This window comes from Anarhichas minor, unplaced genomic scaffold (assembly GCF_050575085.1).
Source record: "Anarhichas minor isolate MPS153535 unplaced genomic scaffold, ASM5057508v1 ptg000042l, whole genome shotgun sequence".
In the NCBI taxonomy this organism is placed as follows: domain Eukaryota; kingdom Metazoa; phylum Chordata; class Actinopteri; order Perciformes; family Anarhichadidae; genus Anarhichas; species Anarhichas minor.
Window position 1 is genome coordinate 977,092 of NW_027466488.1, and position 23,878 is coordinate 1,000,969.

Genomic DNA, 23,878 nt, shown 5'->3' on the forward strand with positions numbered 1-23,878 from the left:
ACAAGGTCATTTCATTTTGTGTCAATTTTAGCGGTCCCTGTGGACGACAGTGCTATTGTTTTCGAGCACCAGAGTCCCTTTACAAAACCTCTCATTTTACCGCAGCAGGGTCTGACAGTCTGCCCCGCCCCTGGTTCTGTTTTTTCCCTTGCCTTCCCTCCCTCCAGCAAGCCCAGCTATTTGGTGTCGGTGTCAGGCTCTGTAGCTATGCTCTAACCCCTTTAAGCATAACTATGAGTTTAACTTTGTCTTTACACGTGTAACACGCCATGACTACGTCAGCTGCTATTTAACCATTGTGACAGAAAGGGTTCTAAATGTTCAGTTTTAATAAATGTTTACACGTCTTCCTGTTTTAAAATGATCATAACATGTGTTTTGTGTCTGGTTTCATTGTACAGTAAGCATGTAGATTTCATTTGTTTGTTTGTGTGTGAAGACATGTCCGTGCATGTGAGCGTTTGTTTTGGCGTCTCAAGTGGTCCCTGGTCATGTTGTGAACCTTAGAAGCAGGCTGTAGTCCTGGCATCAAACCAATGTATGTTCTTCCCTCATTCATCATATTCCAACACGATGCTGTTCCAAAGTCTCTGTAATGTGCACTTCACTTGCAAAAAATGCTTTTGCAAAGAATGATCAAAACACGGCTCTAAGATCCGTCTCTGTCTCCCTCTTGTCTCTTTGCAGGGGAAGAGGAATAAGCCCGGGGTGGAGGCTGCCAGCTCTCCAGATTCTGTGAGAGGTCGAGGGGAAAATAAAGCCATCAAGTAGGTGTCAGGGAGGGTTTAGATGGAAGCATATGGAAATGATCTATGATGAGGTGATAGTATCGCATTTTAACAGCCGCCATTTGTGATTGGAAAGCTAATCTTGTAGCCTGAAATGGTCCACCATGAAATGATGCCCTGAAGACAGTGTTATATGGGTATATTTCTCATTTATCAAAGAGGTTGAATTATACGGTCTCTTCAGAACACAGTGGAGGAAAGTCACTTGTATATTCTGTTTGTATAAATCAAAGATCAAAAAGGCTTTACCTCCAAACGACATTTCTTTTAATTAGTTTTGAATATAAACTAACGCAAAAATGTAAACGCAGTAGTCACACATTATTACAGAACACTGAAACAATGTTATCTGCCGTTCAGTTGAAAACAGTATTTTCAAGAAATTGCTAAATTCCGAACATTCACAACTCTGTCTTTTTGAAATGACTATAAATGTGAACGGTGCTGCCATCTTGCATGGCTGTAGTTTTATTATTTTGGACTGTAATATTACCATTGGAAACAACCTTGAGAATTCATGTTGTTATTATAATTATCAATTGAATGACACTTTAAACCACTCATTTGTTGTTATTCTCTTTTCTTTTTCATATCCAATGTGTGTTTTTTCAATCGGCTGTTGTTTTTGTTGTATTCTGACTTTTCTGCCTCCTCTGTTTTATTTGTTTCCTCATCTCTGACAGAGTGATAAAGCGTGCAGGTCACTTCTTGTTTCTCCACTCAGGGTGTTTTTATCATGGTCCAACATTTCACGCTATCGGGTTTTTTGACATGCAAACTACAACAGACTTGTCTCCCTTTTATCCTGTGGAACCATATGAACCTTGTATTTCATGAACAATGTATCTCTGTTTAAAGTATAAAAAGGAACCTGTGGCCTGTTTTAGAATGTAAAACTTCTCTCCTCTGTCATGTCTTTCTTCTTTATAAGTGTCTTTGATTGCTTGGGACTCTCACCTGTCTTACCTCTCTCTCCCTCTCTCTCTCTCTAGCCACAATGATCTGGACAGAGACTTTTGGAACAACAACGACAGCAGCAACGTGCAACAGAGGTGGAGCTCCTACCCGCCCAAGGAGTTCCTCTTAAACATGTCTCCCTATGCTCCCTACGGAGACCCTCGCCTCACGCCCAAGTGAGTCTCAGTCATGGCTGGTAAGGGACCCTCAATCTGGGCAGGGCTGTAATGAACAGGGGCTTGTGTGCACCTTGGAAAAATCCCTCAAAGCTGTTTGATATAATACAAATTTGGCAATACTAGCACAGTAGGGATGTGTTTCGAACACTATTATCAACAATTTTAAAAAGTCTTGTGTTCGGCTATTTGTGTGCTTAAGTATCTGACAAATAGCACAAAATATACTCAGAATCAAAGGCCAGGGTTGATCAATATATCACTCTGAGCAGTGAAAAGGTCACATTTAATAGCCTGAAGGGGGTCAGAAAGCCTCATATTGTAATGCTGCCTGGCCACATGTCTTTTTAACAGAAGTCTCCTCTCATCCCTGGTAATCCTCATGTTTTTGCTCTCAGGCATGTCGACAGCGAGGTGGTGTTTAGTATGCACCGCTGGCCATGCAGCACCTGATAGAGATGTGCAGCACCATCCCTTAATATTGCTGTGATTCCTAGGACTGCCCTAACATTGACAGAAATTATGACCATTTTCCAAATGATCGCTTTTTGGTAGAATGACAGTTTTTCTGTCTGCCAACAGCCATACTAAATTATTGAAGTATATCTTATTTGAAAACCGGTTTTAAATCATAAATGTTTATAAGAAAGAGGATTACAGAGAATATGTTGGAGACCCTCCTTTTTTTGAGTCCCATTTGGTCGTTAAAGTCAAAAGTCAAAACATAAAATCTGGGAAATAACATTTTAGTTTGCTCTCGCACAGTGTACAGGGTGTACAAGTGAAAGGTTTGATAGCCCCATTCCCTACAGCCCTGCTGGCCTCATCAGACCCTATAGTTACCTCTCACCTACAGCCCATTGAGTGTTACCATGGAGACGGACAACCCTCAGGGAGCAGATCTCACTGTTTCAATTGAACCTTTTTATACAAGCCAGCCTCCGCTCCACCTATTGAAATCTGCTCGTTAGTTTGCTGTAGCAGACTTGACTTAAACGTAGACTTACCTAAACCATCAGGGGCGACTGTTGTTGATGTATCTTTTGCGTGGGTTAGTTTTAAAGGAATAGTTTGACGTTTTTGGGAGTTAGATGAGAAGATGGACACCAATCTCACACCTGTCTGTTAAATGTGAAGAGCTACAGCCAGCTTGCCGGTTAGCTTAGCTTAGCACAAAGACTTGAATCATAAGGAAACAGAGTAGGACGAGAAGCTCAACACCACTTCCTGTTTCTTATTCTGCATTGTTAAATATAAGGTATATAATATATGGCATGCTAGCTTTGCACAAAGCCGACCCTGTAAGTTACTGAATATTAGCACTTTAGTTTTTAGTGCTTACAATTAGTGAGGTTAAGAGGTGCTGGTAGACCTTGTGATTCCTGTCTTTGTGCTCCGCTAAGCTAACCGGCAGCTAGCTTCACATTTGGTATGCGAGTGGTGTGTGATCTTCTTATCTAACTTTCCACCAAAAAAACTTTCCCAAAATGTTTAACTGTTACTTTAATAGGGTGGTTTCTGTTTTACTTTATTTTACTGTTGTTTTCTGTGTGTGTGTGTGTGTGATGCGTGTGTTTGTGTGTGTGTGTGTGTGTGTGTGTGTGTGTGTGTGTGCAAAGTTGTACGTGTGTTTTGACTCCTCTCACCTCTTCCTCCACTCGCTCCGTGTTTTCTGCTCATTTGTTGTCACTACTCCCACTATCACTCATAGTACTGTAAGTGCTTTACGGCTACCTAATAGCCCTCCTGAGTCTGGTCTCCTGAGCCCTGTTCCAGAAATAGAGACACAGCCTCTGCTGTGTACATTACAGCAATTAAGAGTTTTGGTGCTATAGCGTCTGTTTCATATCAACCTCCATTCCATCATTTAGATGCATCTCACACGTCCCCGTGGCATTAAGTGAACCTGTTCATTCCCATCCTCTCTAATTACAACTCACTTGACTCTTTTAAAACCACGGGGTGATCAATTATCTGTGCAGTGATGTTGAAACTATTGTAAGAATCAGTGAGCGGCAGCGACTGTTGTGATTGCATTGCGTTATGTTATTGAGATAATTATTAATATTTGCGCTGCATTTAATCGGCTGATGATAGTGCCATTTCTGAGTCAACCCTTTCTCACTCCTTACTGTCGAGATGATGAAGCTTTAGGCAGGTTTGTTTGTTATCATCTTTCAAGCTCAGAGGCAATTCAAAGTGCTTTAGATAAGGTGAATAAATGCATTAGATCAACATTTAAAAACACAATGAAAGGGAAAAAATAAAATAAAATACAATACATTTACAAAAAAAAAGAGACCAAACAACAGTTATGGTGTAGTTTCAGTGCAGTAATATTTCTCCCAAAGGAAAATAAAAGTGCTGTAGAGAAATTATTCGTATTCATAGGAGAGTTTTTATGGTGCTGATGAATTGTATGTGAGAATATGGACAGGTTAATCACAACAGTAGCCAAGATAGCCACGAAAATATCTCATTGTTGAGTGAGAAGTCATTCATTTTACCGTCAGGCTACACTCAGTGTCTAAATGTTGTGCAGCTGTGTGTTGTGTGGTTTGTCCTCACTCAGTAGAAGGTCCCTGTACTGAAGTCGACGTTCTGTCTCGTCACTGTGACGTCTCAAGTCGAGGTCAGGGGTGGGTTAGGCGGCGCCATTTTAATATGAAAATGTTTTGCACAAGCTCATTAGATAAACGGGCTTTTTGTTTTTATTGTGAGCTGCAGGTGAGCTGCTGTGAGATTAGAGACATTAGTGCTCTGTTATCATCACGTGCATCTTAAACAATCTGAAGATCTGAAGACCTGCTGCATCCCCGCACTCCTAAAGCTCTTTGGCCTATTTCTCACCAGAATTACTTTCACTGATTTTAGTGAAAGTGAAAAGCTTCAATAAGAAAAAGTTCCCTTAAGGCAAAGGCTCTTTACTTTGCTTGTATTTTGCATTATACAACTGAATTTGGCATTACAAGTTGTCTTAATAAAAACGAATCAAGTAATACGTACGCCATCAATACTGTACAACTTTGAATAGAACTATTGCACTTTTGGAGATATAGTATGTGTCTCAGTCAAGTGTCCACAGAAAAGACTCTTCAAAACTCTTCACTGCTTTTTACTGACTGAGGAGTAGTGGCTCCTCACAGTTGTCGTTGCATACTGGACACTTGTGGCTGGACGGACGGCTCACAAAGTGTCTCACTCACCAGTTTGTCTAACTGTACTGATGAATCTTTTGCTTTCCGGCTCTGTACGTCTGTGCGTCTGTCTCTCGTCTGTCCGTCTCTCTCTCTCTCCCTCCTCTTTGTATCCTGGTCCGTTCTTTCTGTCTGTCCGTGTTTCTTTGTCTCTGATCAACCCGACTGCTCCTCCCAGTGGGGCCGTGGATAAGGGTGGGCAGGGAGGTGCTGGACCCTCGCCGGGGGCCAGTGACAGCGGGGGTGGCGCTTGCTCTGGGTCTGGGGCTGGGCCCAGTCGCAGTGACAGCATTCGAAGCATGGTGATGGGGGGCAGCAAGGCCGGGCGCTGGCAGACGGTCCAGAGCCACATGTATGCCGGAGGTCTACGGTTTGGCAAGTGAGTGGCGCATGGTGACAGGGGGCACGCATGAGGGGCCACAGGGGGCACAACAACAGCATGGTGTGAATAGGAAGGAAGAGTGTGAGTTTGTAAACACAGTGAATGGCCTTGTTGCATGTACACTTCAAGAAGGACATCAGCAGAAGCTATTTCTGACACCATGATGAAGATAATGGAAGGACAGGCTGGAAGAGAAGCCAGCTGCTTTGCAGGGTGTACCTGCGATGCTTGAGTAACTGTCGCTTGAAGTCTCTCGACTACAGAGAGCTTCGTCACTCATAAACAAATACCATTTTCATGTCAGCTGCCAAACCTCCACCAGCTGGTGTCAGGGCAGCCTCAGACAATGCTGTTCCTCTGCAGCCTCCAATTTATTGAAGGCTCCGACAGTTTCAAGAATCTCAAACAAAACAGATGCTCACCGAGAATCTTCAAAGATGGCGTGCTTGTTCATTCGAAGTAACAGCTTTTTAAATTTAGAGTGGGTTGCATAAACAGCGGGAGAGCAGTTTTATTAGGCCATGAGAGAAAAAGAACCCCTTTCACTGTGCATCAACCTCTGCAAACGGCTCAGAAGGTGTTTGTTTTTTGCCAATTGGCTAATATTCAACATGATCAGCTGATAGTGTACACAAAAACAACTAAAAATGTAGTGATTGTTTGAACTTCCACTGTGATTCTAAGATCCCTGAAAATGTAAAAGTATAAAATATTTCACAAAAAAATTAACAATCCTTGTAGAAAAGCCTGACAAAATAGTTTTTTGTGTCTATGCTCCCAGTGTCCTTTGTTCCCCAGTTCCATATTCAGTTAACACACATTAAGTAAACTTTTCAAAAGGTTTTATGTTGTCAGAGACTCAATGTCCCTGTGTTCAACTCCACGCAGTGTTTCCTTAGATGAGTTCCCATAATTCCCCTTGTCACATTAAGCAAATAGAGCGAGGGAACATCTTTTTCAGGTTCCCGTTGTGTGCTAGAGTTGGGGAACCAGCCCGTTCTAATTTCCAGGCTGTAAAAAACGTACTTATTTAACCCAAACCAACATCGTTTCCCAAACCTAACATAGTAGTTTTGTTGCCTAAACCTAAGTGACACCAAGGGGTCCCGGCCAAGTGTCCATATGTGACAATTTGGGAATGAGAACAGGTTGGGGGAACATAGGACCCTGGGATCATAGGAATTACCCCATATTGGAAGGCAGAATATGCTTTTCATCCATTTGTTTCCCAAAAATCATCTTGTGACCACTCAAATTCATTTTGCAGCACCTCTGGAGGTCACAATCCCAAGCTTGGGAACCACTGCGTCCCTTTCGTTTAGCTCAGCTCTTACCTTTGGGCAGCTGATCACAGCACATAAATCACACAATCAGTATCGCCACCTTCCCAGAGCAAAGTGGCTGTAGACAAACATTTAGCCTCCTGATCTCCAGCTGCGCAGAATTTGCTCTATATTAAAATATGAATCTGTATATATGACGTATGTGAGTTGTATGAGGAAAAACAAATGGTGATTGATAAAAGCTGCATATTTTTGCACATTGAAGAGATAATGAATAATAAATATAAGATCTCTCTGTATGTAAATCGTAACCCAGATAATAAGTCTCTTGTACTGTATCGCCTAAAGTTCATTCGGTGAATCTAGAGCAAAATATATTTGAATAGATTAATAAACAATTGTAGTGTGCAGATTTACAGTGGGTTTACAATAAAAGACATCCAATTCTTTCATTCCTTCATCTTTAGTCAGCTTTGTATCTATAATACTATGTGTCTTTGTTATGATGCGGTAGCTCGATAAGAAATAAGAGAGCAAAACTCTGCCGTCAGAATTGGTATTTATAGACATTATAAATCGCTTCTATTCATAATGAATGAATCATTCTTCATTTTTGACAGATTTTCGCAAAGTTAAAAAAAATCTTATGCTGGTACAGTATGTGGCTTTTTAACAACATGACAATTAGACTTGCAAAATAATTTTTGAATTAGAATTTGAAATGCATTATTCTCCTCTCCTGTCACTCCTTCTTTCAGATCTACCTGTATTTCCATTTCTTCTCTGGAATTGGTTTCTATTTTGGGGCATTTACCTCTCCACTCTCTCTCTCTCTCTCTCTCTCTCTCTCGTTCACTCCGTTAGTATTTCTTCTCTCGCTCTCTTCTTCACCCTCCTCAATTTTCTCTAATTACAAAATCATTCAAGGTTTACAGTCATCTTAATTGACTTTCAAGCAAGAAGAAATGTGAAAATAACCCTCTAAGTCAGTAATAGAATACAGCAGATGAAGAGGGCTCGTGCTCAGAGAATATGAATGACTGGTGCTGGCGCTTTACAGACATATACAGAGGACAATAAAGATGCGCAGCTCCTGAAAGCACGAGTAGATACAACAATCGATGAAACCTTTTTAAAGTGAGTAAATTCTTTGCCAGTTTTGTAACACTGAGCAGACTGGCGAGATGAATTAGCACATGGACCGGCTTCCAGCTCTCTGGCCTAATGCCACCATGAATCCCGCCAGATGTATTGATTCATCATGATGTCAGTTATGATAACATGTTTGTCGGATGCAGAAATATTCTCTCTGTGTGTGCCACTGGATGCTTTCTATTTATCCTGCAAGCACGCTTGCACTTAAACACTTGACTCTGCTATACAGTAGCTGCATTGTTTGGTTTATGTGCTCGGATAACAATAGTTCCTGTGTCATGTGTTGCAAAGCGGTTAATGCCTTTCCTTTTATTTTTCATTACATTACATCCTGTCGTAGATCTGGAGATAAGATTAATGACATGAAACTATGTATAGCGTTTGAACTTATTTGAGGATGAATGAGCATGAATATGATTGAGTCAGCTCCAAATGTACGTGCACAGAGCCTTCAGTGATAGAAAACAAATATTAGAAAAACATTATGACATCTTTCATACAGAGTGACAAAGTGTGAGGAGCCACTGTAAAAATGTTTCAGTTTTCCTTATCGCTTGTCAACGGAGTCTAATGGATAATTCTACGATCATAGCTTTATCTTATGGCCATTGTGTCTTTACCGTGTCAGTTTAGTATGACGGCAGGCTCTAGAAACAACGATACCCATGAGCCTCAGCTGCAGTAGCTACAGAGAAGAAGCCAGTCAGAGGTGCAAATCAGAGCTGTAGCAAAATCAAAACACTTTCTCTGTTGCGTTTGAGAACAAAACAACGTGCCAACATTTGCAAAGAATCCCAAAATGATAGAATCTAAAAAATAAAAAAGATTTTTTTTTGTATATTTCTTATAGTCATAGTTGACTTCTCTAGTTAGCGTTTTAGCGATCATCTTTGCTCATCTTTTGTTCTGATGATTCAACTTGGAGTTGTATCTTAACCTTGGAAGTGCTCCAACTAACAGTTGCCCAATGTTGTCTCTGCAGAAAATAAGCCAGACTTTTACCTCTGGAGCCCTAAAATCTCTCCTCTCACCTCAAAACTCTATAATACGTCTACCCAACAGAAATGCAGCAAATGACATTAATTCACATTTATTCAGATACAATATTATGCACAAGTAAATAAACATTCCCTTCAAAGCCTGTCCTCAGGAAAGACTTAATGGCGTGCAATATTTGAGAGAGTGTGTGTGTGTATGTGAGAAAGCCTGCATGCATGGGTGCATGTATATGAGCTCTGCCTTGTATTTACTTGATCCAGCATTGCTCCGCTTCTCAGGGGTCTTGTCTCCTGGCTCTCCAGCAGAGTTAGAGCTGAGTTAATACTAAAGAACCAGCGCTAACACAACTCAAGTCCAGGCAGTAAATCCTCCCTCACAGCATTAGCTCCAGACAGAGCTGTTTAGCACAAGCTTACAGCTATCAGGCAGCGCAGTGATTGAAGGGTGGATAAGCGGAGAAGCATTATTGCATGATTGTAAGAGTAGCAGACCGGTAATTAGAGAGCAGGCTTAAAGAAGGGTGATTGGAGGTGGTGTGTCGATGGACTGATGTGAGGGCTGAGGGTGGAGAAAAGATGAATGGACAGAGGAGATGGAGAGCAGCTGAGCTCAGAAGTAGGAAGGTAATGGGAAGAGTGGGAAGGGAAAACAGAGCAGGAGCAGACAGGACCTTAGAGAGAGACTGGTGGAAGCAAAAGGCAAGAAGCTAGAAGTAGGTCAAGGCTAATTAAGGGAAGAGGTAACGTACAGAAAGAATTAAGAGCTGCAGATGGAGAACAGAGACTCAAGTTAAGTAATAATGATACTTTAACTTCAGCTTGAGTTTGATTCCACTTACACTGCAGAGGTTTGTTTTGACACCAGTTTGAAGAACAATGATTGAATGTTTACATATTGCATGCCAACTCATCTAGGCATTCATACACTGTCATGCAGCATAAGCTTGAAATTCTACGCAGTTGTTTTCATACAGATGTTAAACAGTTATCTTAAGCTTTTTGACAACTCTGTTCTTCTTTCTCTCCCTCCTCTCTCCCTCTTTCACTGATCTTCTTTGTTGTTTGTTCTCTCTTGATCCCTTCTGACTTGGATATTCACTGCGAACACTGTGTTCCCACATTTCAATCTGTGCTGTATGTTTTTGCCATTTTTATCTTCTGCATCATCTTTTTTATATCATATCATATATTTAGATTTTTGCTTTCATCTCTTCTAAATCCTTTTTAAATCTACCTGCCCTGTCCTGTATGTCTCCTGTTATCTCTAACTCCGATGTCTTCCTTGTTGTATCTGTCTCTGTCCTCGGCGCTCCCATGTGTCGGCTTAGTTTCGGGGACGCTTCCCTCTCGTCTGCTTCCACCCTGGAGCACATCCCGTCCTCCGCCGTGGGGCGCCCTCGGCCCTTGGTCCGGCAGCAGAGCCTCCAACAGCCCCTCACTCACCAGCCCCCTCCGGGCCCTAACGACCCCCCAGTCACCTCACAGAGCCTGGGCCAGCTGCACACAGGCCCAGGCGGCGGGGGCCACCGCGGTGGCCCGCGCGGGGTCCGGGGGAGTCCGGCTGGAGCCTCCAGGTACAGAGGTGCAGGGGCAGGTCGATCGAGGTCAAATCCTGGCAGCTGGGATCACATGATGGAGCAGATACGCCACAGAGGCCTGGATGTCAAGTCGTTCTTGTGAGTGTCATGAGGTTTTCTACTCTGGCAAATGCTGCTTTCTTTGCAAAACGTAAAACGTTAAAATGTTGTTGAGGCTTTGCAGGAGATACCGATTCAAGTCAACTGTGGTCATTTTTTCAGGTTGTAGTTTGTTCATGTTGATGTCTGTGTCAGATGTGACAGATTTTACTACATTATGCACATTAATAGATAATCATGTCCATGTGTCCGCCATCAGTAGGTCATATTGTCTTCTCTCAGACACACGCTCTGTGAGTATGCTGCATAGTGATCTTTGGAAGGCCATCCAGTCCTTTGTTTCTTTGTCTTGTATGGTTGAGGGGATTGATACGCTTGTTTCTGTTTGTGAGCACTGTTAATTGAAGACAGACCGCTGAATGCAGAGGTTTACAGGATATAACATATAAATACTATCATATATGTAACAAGTGTATTGTATTGCAAATACCTAGTAACTCTAGAAGATCTTAAGAAAATCAAACTTATTTGTAACTTATTTTCAAAAAGGTTTCATGAAACCAAGCTTCACAGAATGGTCTTCTCTATTATTCTCATGTGTGTATCATCACAACATGAACTGCACAGTTGTAAGGTTATTCTCCTCTACCGTGGACGATGTATGAAGCAGTGTAAACAGCTCGGCAGCAGTGGAAAGTTGTTAAAAATACTAATACCTAAACATCTTTAGGAACACACCGTCACTGTCTACATACTGTGGACTTGATCCATAGCCTCACAAGAACTAGAAACAAAAACGATAGAAGTATCCTCTCACCCTACAGTTAGCAAAGATCGTTACGGTTTTCTGATCCATTCACTCCTGAGTTGGATGGCTGCTGGTGTGGGCGAAAGCTACTCATAGCTTGAGATACGGAGCACGAAGAGCTCTCCTCCTTCGCTTGCTTTTAATGAATTACAGATGATGTGCTCCACAAAGCAGCATCACGTAAACACACACAGCTCTACACTCCTGTACTTTTTGTTGTCTTCCCTGCCTATGTGAATCATCATTCAAATAAGGCTGGGCACATATATAGGGAGCCGTTGACCCTGAGGGGGGGGAACACTTGTGATCGGTGGGGTATGAACAACCAAATGCATCAGTTTCACCTTCCACGTGTGTCCGTGTCTGTCACACCGTGTGGCACCTGAACCACCCCGCTTACATTTCAGATCAATAGAGCTGGTGTAGGTGGTAATGATTTCAGAAAACCCTCTGTGTTGGAGTGCGCGTGTCTTTTTTGGACATCTATACAAACCCATTCAACTTATCGACAGGCGCCATGTTGGTACTGTTTACACATCCCCAGTGGTCTCTCAAGTGCTAATGCGCTCCTCTTGTTGTCGATATTGCTTCAACAAACAGCCTCTTGTTAAGAAGGGAATGCACTTAAAGCACATACAGGCTGGAAAATCAGATCATAAGTGTGACATATGGAGAGATGAGAGGAAGAAGATCGGAAGAAAAATGAGGAGAAACTGATGAAACTTGACAAACAATCTGTCACAGGCTAATAAGGATGACATAATCTGTTGATCATATTGCCATTTGAGGAGACTTCTTAGCTATGTGTAAAATTACACATGTATTAGGCTTAGCTTTGCAGAATTTAAACATAATGAAAGAAGTTTTGATCACTGAGAGCCATTTCTCAATTTGTTTTCTCCTGAAATAAAACATCGAGTAATTATCAACCTTCTGAGACCGCTGCTAATCCGCAAAATAAAAGTAGAGAATTGCGCTAAATGTTTTATAATTCTGTCTTAAAATTGTCCATCAGGCGAAGGTTGAAGATTAACAAAATCATCAGAATTGCCCTTTAAGAAATGACTGTGGTAAAGTAAATTCATAAAGGTTGTCCTTGGATCAGCACGCTATGTTAGGGGCTGTATAAAGAGGAAAAGAGGAAAAGAGCACGGTAGAGACAGAGAGGAAAGTATGAGAAGCCACCAGAATAGTGTAAATATGTGCTTACATATGGGTTGTTATTTAGGACTGTGAATTACAAGGTTGGTTGTGGGCAATTGTTTATTTGTTAAGGTCATTGTTTGCATTGCCTCTTGAATTCACGGTGCAGCACACTTCATTAAGATATAATTTAAATGACCTCAGGTATGTTAAGAGGGGAATGAGAGCTGAAAATCAACTTGATATGTTTCTTTGTTGCAGGTTTTTGTTAAGGCAACCTCAATTGTCACGGATTTCTTTCGCTTTTTCTTCATTTTTTTTTCAGCATTTCATTTCATTGCCTCTATTTTTTTTGTTCTGTGACTCAATCCAAACCCCTTCTTTTGGGTTTTTGCTTTTCTATTTTTACACATGTATTATTCTAGGAAACAGATAACAGAGGATGATAAAGCCGTGGAGGCATCAGTGGTTCTAAGCCTTTCTGCTAATGATGCTCATTTCAGCCAAACACATTCAATGAATACCTGCAGTGGATTTAAAAGAAATACTCCTGAGAAATTGTTTCTTGTAGGAAAGTGCACTGTTCACTGATGCATTTTACAACCTCATATATTGTAAAGATGAATTATAGGAAAATGCACTTAAAGCACATGTTGACCCATGATGAATATCCCTGGTATCATCCAATGTATTTTAATTAGATACGGTATGCTCTAAAATACATACAACATCATGCCAGTGTTAAAAAAACTAAAGAAAGAATCAATTCAGCGAAATCACCTGATTCTGATACTAATGTCACAGCGGTCGGTACATTAAGTAATCAGGCACCCCACATTATCCATAACGTGAGAGTGACACTTCAAAGGTTGGGTGGCTTTTAATAGCACACTCTCAAGAGTGTGCTATTAGAGTGTGCAACTCACAGAGTTGGTTAAGGGAGTGGTGAAGAAAAAAACAGTCTTTACATCTCATTTCAGCGATAGCAGATCAGTTTTCAGACCTGTAATGCAGTCTAACTCACTAATACAAGAAAAGAGAGAAAAGAAAGCTGCATTAATGATTTGCGTAAAGGGCCATTACTGATAATGACAGTGGCAGATTGTGTTTGAATGAATACCCGTCGCAGATAAAACCGTATTAACTTTGGACGAATTGAAAGTTTAATGTTAGTATTAGTCTAGTATAGAATAGCATACACAATGGCAAACCATGCATGCAGTAAAGTGTTACTCAAGCGTCGATAAAGTCTGTATTGTGATCTTAATTTACTCCATAGAACACAGCTGTAGTTGAGATGCGCTGCAGTGTTAGGTGTGCATTAAGTATTTGTATAAATTAAATAGTGTCCTCACAACAGTCTACCACCTTCCTCCCACTCTCTCTTTGTACGTGAAATGAATGTGTGCTGTGCGGTGTGTTTCTGTCACTACCCGTTTGTTTCTTTGTGTATGTTGGAGTGTGTGTGTGTGTGTGTGTGTATGTGTGTATGTGTCCCTGTGCCGATTTGTCTACACACCTGTGTGGTCTTGTGATGTCTTGTTTGTCTGTGTGTCCAGTGAGGGGAAGATGGTTGTTCTGTCTCTAGCAATCGGGCTGGCTGAACAGGATGACTTTGCCAACCTCCCAGATCTGCAGGAAGCGCCAGCAAGCAAAGAAAACGAAACCACACCAGAAAAGAGGTAATGAGAGAACTAGAGAGAAGTTGAGAATTCGTTATGCAAGTAGATGAGGTAGCTGTTTGTCGTATAGTGGAGAGGTATGCAATGATGTAATGTCGTGCAATTTGAAAGTGTTTGCAGCACTTTTTATCCCTGTTTTGTTGATGTTCTGGTCCAGAGTGACATGAAAGATCAAAAGTTATGTCTGAAATGGTGAAGTCATTATGAAAAACAATATAGACGACACATTTCAAAATTAAAAAATATTCCATCTAAAAATATATGATTTGAAAAATCTTTACCTCTTGTTTGCTTGTGCTCAATATTTTTTTGGCAATTTATAAAAATACTGATGTCATTAGTGTCGCCCAATCTAAGCCTCCATTTCCCCCTCAAATGTTATTTATGTTTCAAAGTCTTCTCTACACTGCCAGAAATATACGTCTGATGGACAAATCTCCATGTGAGATCTTCTGTTGATGCAATTATTTGCAAATCAGTCCTTCAGGCCATTAAAGCATGACATGGCCTTGGTATTATGGCACTGCTTGATACTGCTAGATTAGTTGCTTTTCTCTACCTCTAATCACAATGTTTTTCTGAAACTTCCAACACTGAACTAAAGACTCAGCTGTTTGTTTTCCTTTTTGATATTATGTTCAGCTTCATGTTCACCACATCTTAGGTCCACTTGGTCCTTTTTTCATGTCCTCTATCTGTGTTCTTCATCCAGACCTTTTGAAAGGCTTATCTGCAGCTCTGTACTGTTCGATACTGTGAGTCGCAGGCACAGGAGAAGGGCACCCTCATTATTTAGTAGTGAGGTTCCTCAGATGGAACACATGTCTAAAAATATGCTAACCTCTCATCTCCCAGTCATCTCAGAGCAGCTGTCAGACACTAACACAATCTCTCAGCTGGTGAACAAAGGACTAAACCGGCTGCCCTCTTATCATATCAGAGTGTTTGAGGGATAAAGTGCCTAACCCGCTGTTTTCACACTAGTAGGCTGCGGATGAACCTGGGTGTAGTCCCACATAACAAGTTTTCTCAAAACGTCTCTGCAGTGCATCCAGGTTCTAACTAGGTCATCTCAGATTTTATTTTTTTGTTGAGAAAAAATAGCAGTCTGTCTCGGAAGAAAACAACATTTGTCTTGTTTTTGATGTTATTGCAACAATTAGGACCTTTTTTATGCTTTTGAAATTGAATTTAAAATGGGGGTCAGTCAGGGGATGAGGACCAGCTACCTCTTGTCCCTCCCATCCTTCTCTCCCCCTCTCACTGTCTGGAGGTCTGTCAAGCACCTAACTGTAGTCACAGCCAGCCAGTGAGCCTCTACCCCGAGGGGTCGCGTGGGCCAATTCTCCAAGTGTCCGTCCTTCCACAACTAATAAGAGCTCTCCATCATCATCTCTGTCCGTCTCTCTCATCTCTGTGCCTCTGTAAGCTCCCTGGGCCCGTCTGCCGGCTTGCTCCCGGCCGTTTTCATGGAGCCCAGCAGACTGAGAACGATGTAACAGGATGATCCGGCCAAGAATATATGTGATGAGACGAGACGTTGTCAGACAGTGAAAGAGAGACACAAAGAGTGGGAAACCTTTGCTCTCAGCTTTCTAGAGAAATATGCTATAAGCTAAAAATAGACAGTCCTCTAGAGGTTTGGGATTCGGTTGTTTTATTAATGAAATCAAATACAGCTCGCGGCACAAATATCTACAAACACCAAATCTGATCATAGAGATATGATTGGATAAAAGCCGTGTGCGCTTTGTATTACGTTAAGTCTAAATATGGACGGTAAACAATCAGACCAAGTGGAACTCCTGCTTTTAGAGATTTAGCCATTTATAGGGCTGCATAGGCTCATTTTTAGGTTCATACTTATATTTTGGGTTTCTGCTAGAACATGTTTACATGCTTCAAGTTGAAAAACACTTTATTTTTCTCATAACATCTGTCTGAAACGCTCCGTTATAGCACCTGTCTCTTTAAATTCCCCTACCGAAAAAGCCCGGCCTGCTCAGATTGGTTTGCATTTTCCTGTCTTTCGCATATCTGCGCTGTCGCCATCTTTACAGTGTCGCCGCAGCCGTGGACTTACTGTGTGTGTCAACTAACTGGAGTTTAGTGGCACTTCTACCGTTGACTGTGTAGTTGTGACATCAAAACCTTACGGATGTCGTGACGGCTCATTCAGAAGGCCCTGCTTCTGAATACGGGCTGTGAGCATTTCTCTGTGGATTGAGCATTTAAATACTTTCTTAGTATTTATACAGTACCTAAACCTGCTTTATAATATATGGGACCTTTAACAGATATTTTTTGGCCACTTGGGGGCAGCTGAACAAGCTGTAAACACAACATTGACATTGTTATGGTGAACATGTTAGCAAACAGTGGCTCTGTTTTCCACTCCACCAACAGCTGAGAGAAATATTTGGGTATTTAGGTGCTAAATGCTTAATTATGTTCACCAGCTAGTTGCTAATTTTGCCTGGCTGTGGTTTGGTGCTGAGCAGATAATGTGCAGTGGGTTATTGGAGCCTTTTCACTGAAAACAGCTGAATGCTGCTGCTGGAAACAAGGTTGATGAAAGCAGTGAGACAGAACCAAAACATAACATTTTTGGGGCTGTACAATTAAAACGATGAGCTAAAGAGGCTAAAAAGGAAACTAGTTGGTGATACTTCTGTGTCAGTTCATCACTACCAGCAATCTCTTTCACATTTCGCACATTACTCCATTGTTGTTGTAAAAAACAAATGTTGATTAATGCAGCTTGAATGTTTTTTTGGAAATCAATCACTATTCACAGGTGCCAGGAGACTATGTGTCAGGAATCATACTTACCTCATAAAACAGTGGTTTTGTATCCCTTGTTCAAAGTAAAATATGCTTAAATAGGTGTAGAGATATATGACTTGTCAAATATATTGTGAGTTTGTAGATCAGTGGTTATATGCGGGCAGACACTGCAGTGGTGTACAATTAGACTCTGAGAAATGCTCCTCAAAGCTTGCAACATAACATTGAGATATGATCTATTTTCACCGCCTGTAACTCATTTACAACCTAAAACCAAATACACTGAACAAAACGCTTTTGTTTTTTGCTCTCATTTTTCTTTCCTTTTTTTTTTCTATGCACACCAAAGACTCGCAAATTTTGTTCACAAATTGGATCGGTGTGTATGTCAGCCTGTTCCAATTTCTGCCATTATCCAACAACTTTGCACAGTCATTCAAGAGGAGTGGGCATCATTCCACAATCAACAACCTGATCAACTCCATGCCAGAGAAATGTGTCGCACTGCGTGAAGCAAATGGTGGTCACACAAGATACTTTTTGGGGGTGTATGCGACAAAAAAATGCATTTCTAGTCATGTGAAATCCAAATAAATGTCCACCCCCCAAGATAAACCTTCAAATCTTAGACTGGCCTTGTATTGTAACCGAGCCAAAGACGCACCTGTATACTAACGATGCTGTTTAATCAGCATCTTGATTAGCCACACCTGTCAGGTGGATGGGTAATCCTGTTGCTCACTAACAAAGTTTTAGAGAAACAAGCCTTTTGTGTGCATAGAAAAAGTCTGAGATATTTCATTTCATCACGTGAAAAATGGGAACAAAAACAAAAGTGTTGCGTTTTCTGTTCACTGCACTTGCAGAAGAGCCTGTTTTCATCAATGACAGCTGAACTCACATGCAGATTGCTGAGTAAAATCATCCCTGCTTGCTGAACAAATTTACTGAGTTCATTATATCTTCAGTGTGTTGTGTTTGTGTGTAAAGTTTAATGTTAATCTGTGATTTGGGATGCAGAAATAGTCCAAGCTGTTGTCGACAGCAGCTGTCTTGTACTTATTACATGTTAGAGATGAAATCCCAGAAGACACCAATTCAGCTGTGATTACAGTTAATTATATTATTGTCAAAGGACACATTTGGTTTCTCGCTGATCTGTTATCTACAGACAAAGCCAGTATTTTCTGGCTATGCGCTAAGTGAAAGGTCCTCCAATCTCCTATGTGCGTCTTGTTATGTAAGTCAGTTTGGGTCCCTGTGGTAGGCCGGTCAAAGCCCTGCGGTGGACCGGACATAATCACCCACCTGCAGATAACTATGATGGAAGCTCTGAAGCTGCTGTTGCACGGCGGAGCTGAATCTTAATGAGCTCAGAGATTCGCCAACCACAGAGACGCAATAAAGAAATGAATATGAATAAACCCAAAAGAGCCCACTGGCCCCGGAAAACCTCCACTCTGAGCACCGAGTTTGTAAAAGTTGTAAAATGTGCAACGCTTTCTGAAATGGCGCATTTCAAAGTCTGCTTCCATTCAATGTAAACCAAGCATACATTGTGTTCACACAGACTGTTAATGGGACGTTCAAATATCGGTTGCGGACCACTCTGAATGAGGTCTAGAATATGGTAATATACTTATACATGCGTTGCTTTAACCATGTCCTACAATATATCACTGAAACTGAGATATTTGTTATATTTTCAAAGTCCTGGTGTGGTATAATACACTAGGTGCTTTCAGTGTGAATGACCATTCATAACTTTTAAATGAGAAACACGCACCATGTTAACACAAAAAAATGTACGCTTGAGAGAAGCTGGAAACTCTTGTGGGGAAGAAAGAGACAAAACTCGCAGGCATCATTGTTTGGATGAATGTCAAACAGCATTTATATAGATTCGATTATGAGTAAAAAGAATAAGCTCCCACACACTGTCAACACTTACAGTAAATTTCAAGGACTACGTTATGCTAAACTGAATCATGTTTGATGATGCTGTTGATTACTTATACTCACAGAAATAATATAGAAAATAACATTTCTATGCTCATACTCTGTGGGAATGTATCCCTTCTGCAGGGATGCAAAGTTTCTTCTTCTTGTTTCTTGGCTGAATTGATTGCATTTTTTTTAGGTCTGCAGTTTCCCTCGGCTCTATTAAGCAGCTGTCTTTCAGCTCATTGTTTTGGTTTTACGGCTCACAACATTGTTTTGCTTCACTCTCATCACCCTCATTTCAGCTGTTTGAAAAAAAGAAAATTGTTTTAATTTTTAATCAGGCAGTCTGACTGAGATTTAGATCTCATTTTCAAAAGACAACGGAGAACAAGAAACCTTCATATGAATATAATCAGCAGAACAGAAACCATACAAATACACAATAAACAAGAATTACAAAAATTACAATAATCATAAGAAAGACATCAGATATTAAAGTCTCCAAGGGGAATGGAGGACTCCAGTTTGAAACTCCAGTTATGCCAACATCACTGCGTACATGAGGGATATCTAAGGTAAAGTAGTTACTGGATCGTGTGGTTCCTATAGATTTCAATGACAGAAGAGATGCGATGTAGTTTGGAAGCTTCAACAGTAGAGCTTTACAAATGAATAACATGAGATGGCTATTTCTTCTTGACTGTAAGGACGTCCATTCAACCGTGTGATCCAGAGAACAATGATGAGTCTGATATTTGTCATTTGTGATAAAGCGTAATGTAATACGATACACAGCGTTTCACAGCTGAAGTGTTGATGGGGCAGCATGATGATACAGAATATCTCCATAGTCAAGGACAGACGTGAAGGTTGACTGCACAATACTTTTACGGTTGGAAGAAGACAGACGTCCTTCAATTATGTACAAGAAGCCAAGTTTGATTTTTAATTTTTGAATCAAATGCTAAATATGAATTTTGAATGAAGGTCTGCTGTCGTGTCAGAATTCATGACTCAGCAAGAGTAATGTGAGTGCCATTTAAAGTTTAAATGGCAGGAAAGTCAGTGTCACTGGTGGAGGTAGGGATTACCATGTACTCTGTCTTTAAAACTATTCTGGTGAACATAGTGCAGCATTTAGCATATAGTGCACCTATATATTATAAATAACATAACTTATATTCGCTAAGCTATTAAGTAGCACCCAAAGTCAAAACAGAAACATTTTTAGTAGATTTTCATTTGGTTAGAGAATAAAGAAGATGAGAATAAACACGGTTCTCTGTACGACATTCAGAGCATAATAAGATAGAGCGGAGTAATGTCTACCTGAGATGACGATTAAGTCACTCTCCATCTGTGTTTTGGTGTTTTGTAGTCGGAGCTTCTCTGTGGTTTGTTTTCATAACCGGGCCGGTTTGTGCGTGCATTTTGGTGCATTTGAGTGTCTCTGTTGCGTCTCACTGACTAGCTAATGGCCGCCACTCTGCACTGCACCTGTTACCACTGACAACACCGCCTGGACCCACAGCGCTGTCATGGAATTGTAGCGTCCCTCCTCATCTCCCATGTGTGATCAATTTCTATAACCAGTGTGAAAGTGGAATTAGCAGGCTAGCTAATTAGTTAGCAGCTAAATGAGTCAAATTTACCAACTTCATTGACACTGAAAATTCTTGTCCGTGCTCTTGTCACAGCGTAGGTAAGCACATTTCTATCGACAGGCAATCCGCCAATCACTCAACAGTTGTAGCCGACTAAGCAGAACACTCTTGGGGGGAAAATAACGCAGCTCTCGCCATGTTGAGAGCCGCGTGGAGGCAGTAACCATGCTCTGAATTCCATGTTGAGCACCTTTAAAGTTACAATGGGGAACTTTTAACTGGTTATGAAACGGTCTCAATTTAATACTGATCAACAGTACGTAACATTTGTCGGGCGCTTATTCAAACTGTGGGTGTGTCCATTGTTGGTCGAGTCTCAGTGGGAATCAGATCTCTAATCTTGGCAGAGGTATGACGTCATCCTGCACTCGCTGAGTTGCAGAACGCCAGACTGTACAGTATTAATCAAGCAAGAAGTTGTTGCCACCCTTTATCAGCTGACATATCCGACCATTGTGTGTCTGAGCCAGCAATCACAGTGAGTCAAGCCTTCCAATGACTCCCCAGGCCGGCCACTGGTCCCCATGGCAGCCTCTGGAGCCGGCAGTGGCCCGGGAGGAAAGATGATTGGAAAGAAAAAGCGATGTAGGTCAGCACAAACGAGGCATCTTTTTTAAAAACCTGTCAGATCTAAGTCTGGAACTCATTCACCACTTCCCTGGTTCCTGCTTGTGGCTACAAGCAGGGAGCTGATTTAAGAGAGCCCATGAAAGGAAAGTGAGGGGGACGTCACAGCAAAGGCGGCAGTGAGTAGTGGAATAAAAAGAAAAAAAAACAGTGTTCTTGAAGTCATTTAACACATTTTATTGACTTTTATCTCTAATTCTGAAACAGATATGTCATCACTGCCGGTTATTTATGCACGGAACGCGTTATTTACAAAAACAGCAACTCCCCAGTGACTAAATCTCAAGAATAAGGCAGCAGAAGTCTATTCGAAGAGCATGAAGCCTGTCGAACACTGTAGATGGCTCCATTAGTTGTATTAGCCTGCGTGTTGAGGAGGGCGGTGGCCGGGTGATTTGTCCCTGTTGGTGGGGAGCGCTGAGTGGGCTGACATTGTTGCCTGGGCCTCATCCATCATGGGACATGGGACCTATATTGTGTTTCATGGTCTCCTAGGGCAAGTGTATGATCAGCAGGACCCAGATACAGAAATGTTTATGGAGACACACTTCCTATCCAGGCCCTGCTGGTAACCCTCATCCCTCATGTTCTCACCCGTCCATCCACTCTCCCGCCCTCCCCCTCTGCTTCCCATTCCTCTCCCCGTCCATTCATCAATTTCCTCTCCCTCCTCCCCAGTGCTCATTTTTGTTTTCAATAAGGCGTTGTCTCCTCATCTCTCCTTCATTCCATCTCTCCTTCATTCCATCTCTCCACCTTTGCCTTCTCTCTCAATCTCACCTCCACGCTCTATTTAATTGCATCTATTAAACATAAATTTCTTTCTTATGCCAGTTTATCTCTCTCTTTCTTTCTCCTTTTCCATTCCACTATCTCCTTTTTTCACCTGATCCACCCATTCCCGAGGGTGTTGACTGGATTTGTGACGGGATGATGTCACAGTACGCTCCTCTGTCAGCGTAGATGACTGTCAGCTCGGCCAGGCTCTGATAAATCTTCTCCTTGTGGGCAGTTTCCATGCATTGGTATACAGTATGTTTGCCCACACGCCCATGAGCTTTCTGTAACATCCCTGTATCACCTTTAGATGTCTGTGCTAGTTGCATGTGATAAGATTTGGCCCCAAATGTAGAAACACAACACAGCTATATACCCAATCCCAGCTCTATTTCTTGCTGGTTTAATTCGCCTAAATGATAAAAAAATATATATATATTATTTCATATTGTTTTCCCACATGAAGCCAGCCATGAAAATAAACGCAATCAATCTTTGTCACTTTATAGCTTATCTCATATCCTGAGGCACGTTATCTTAATTATTTTGCATGACTTCTAGAGAATGATAACTGAAACTGATAGAGGGTAAAATACCAACAAAAATTAGCTCTGCGATCCGCTTTCTATTAGGCGTAGTGCATCTCTGTGATCAGTATTTAGTCACTTAGTACACAGGGGACTAAACACATTTTATTCAATTCATCGAGAGGTATAAAATTGTGAAGAATCTTCTCAGTAAACCCTATTTTCTTGAGATTACATTTATATACTAATTTATTTTCGTAATTACATTTTGATGAGAAAAATGAGATTATGTTCACTGGCAACGTTTTTCTTTTTAAGGAGAGGAAAGTGTTACATTTTTACACGGCACATAAGTCATGGGAAGTAAGTCAGGGTGGATGATGGGTATTCAGAGCACAGCACTTTGATACCTTTTGACTGTGGCTTGGATCAAATGAATAGTCTGAATTCATCTGTTGCACAAAGCTGTCTAATTATTGACTATCTTAAGCAGTAGTTGCTATGAATTCTGGATAAATTAACACTTTTTTCCAAACATAATAAATATGGCTTACCGAGCTACCCACATCAAACCGCTCGGCTCTCTGTTCACTCGAGCAGAAAATGTTTGCCTTCTGCAAGAATTCAGCAAGGAGAGGACGTTTTATTGTTAAAAAGCAGTGAAGTGTGTAACAATACCAAAAAAAACTTCCATTATCATAAAATTTGCAGAGCTGAGATGCTGTGGCTTCCCAATGTGATAGAGCTCATTACTTCTGCTAACCCATCAGTCAGGCTCATAGTTAGTTTCTTTAGGCAAACCAAACCGCCTGACGATGTCCTCACTGCTATACTTCCAGCGAGTTACTGCAGCCTCTAAAAACGTTTCCCCCTCTCATTACTCGCTCCACAATAGTGTTAACAAGCCACAAATTATGAGCCACGTATTCCTCTTTTTTTTAATGTGGTGCCACTGGTCAGCAGGTGTAACTGTTCCACGGAACCACGGAAACATGGCCATTAGGCTTGAAATACGTCAGTGTTTGTTTTTGTGAAACTGCTTAACTTGCATCAGACTTAAATAAGAGCAAAATGAAGACTGGCCTAACATTACAGACCCGGCTAGAATTTAGTTGTGAAACCTTCCCCTGCGAGTCTTGTGTGGTTTGGTTCAACAAAATCATTCTAGGGTTGGGGAAACCCTGTGGTTTCAGCTAAATGTTAATGAAGTAAACACGTTCTGTCTCATGCTTCAAGTCACTGTTTATTTTCTGAATTAAAGACTACAATCTTTCCCTAAACTTAAACAAATGCTGCAGGGCCTCAATGTAACCAGCAAAAGATGCATCCTGCTTCAGCTGCTACGA

At 41.3% G+C, this 23,878-nt stretch overlaps 1 protein-coding gene across 1 annotated transcript in view; it reads left to right on the forward strand.

Annotated features, from left to right (window-relative positions):
* syt7b (synaptotagmin VIIb) overlaps positions 1 to 23,878 on the forward strand; it is a 45,427-nt gene that overhangs the window by 9,280 nt on the left and 12,269 nt on the right. The window contains 6 exon segments of the mRNA XM_076109749.1: positions 688 to 767; positions 1,781 to 1,941; positions 4,494 to 4,560; positions 5,297 to 5,497; positions 10,265 to 10,612; positions 14,084 to 14,206. Coding sequence (XP_075965864.1) covers positions 688 to 767; positions 1,781 to 1,941; positions 4,494 to 4,560; positions 5,297 to 5,497; positions 10,265 to 10,612; positions 14,084 to 14,206 — 980 coding nt within the window.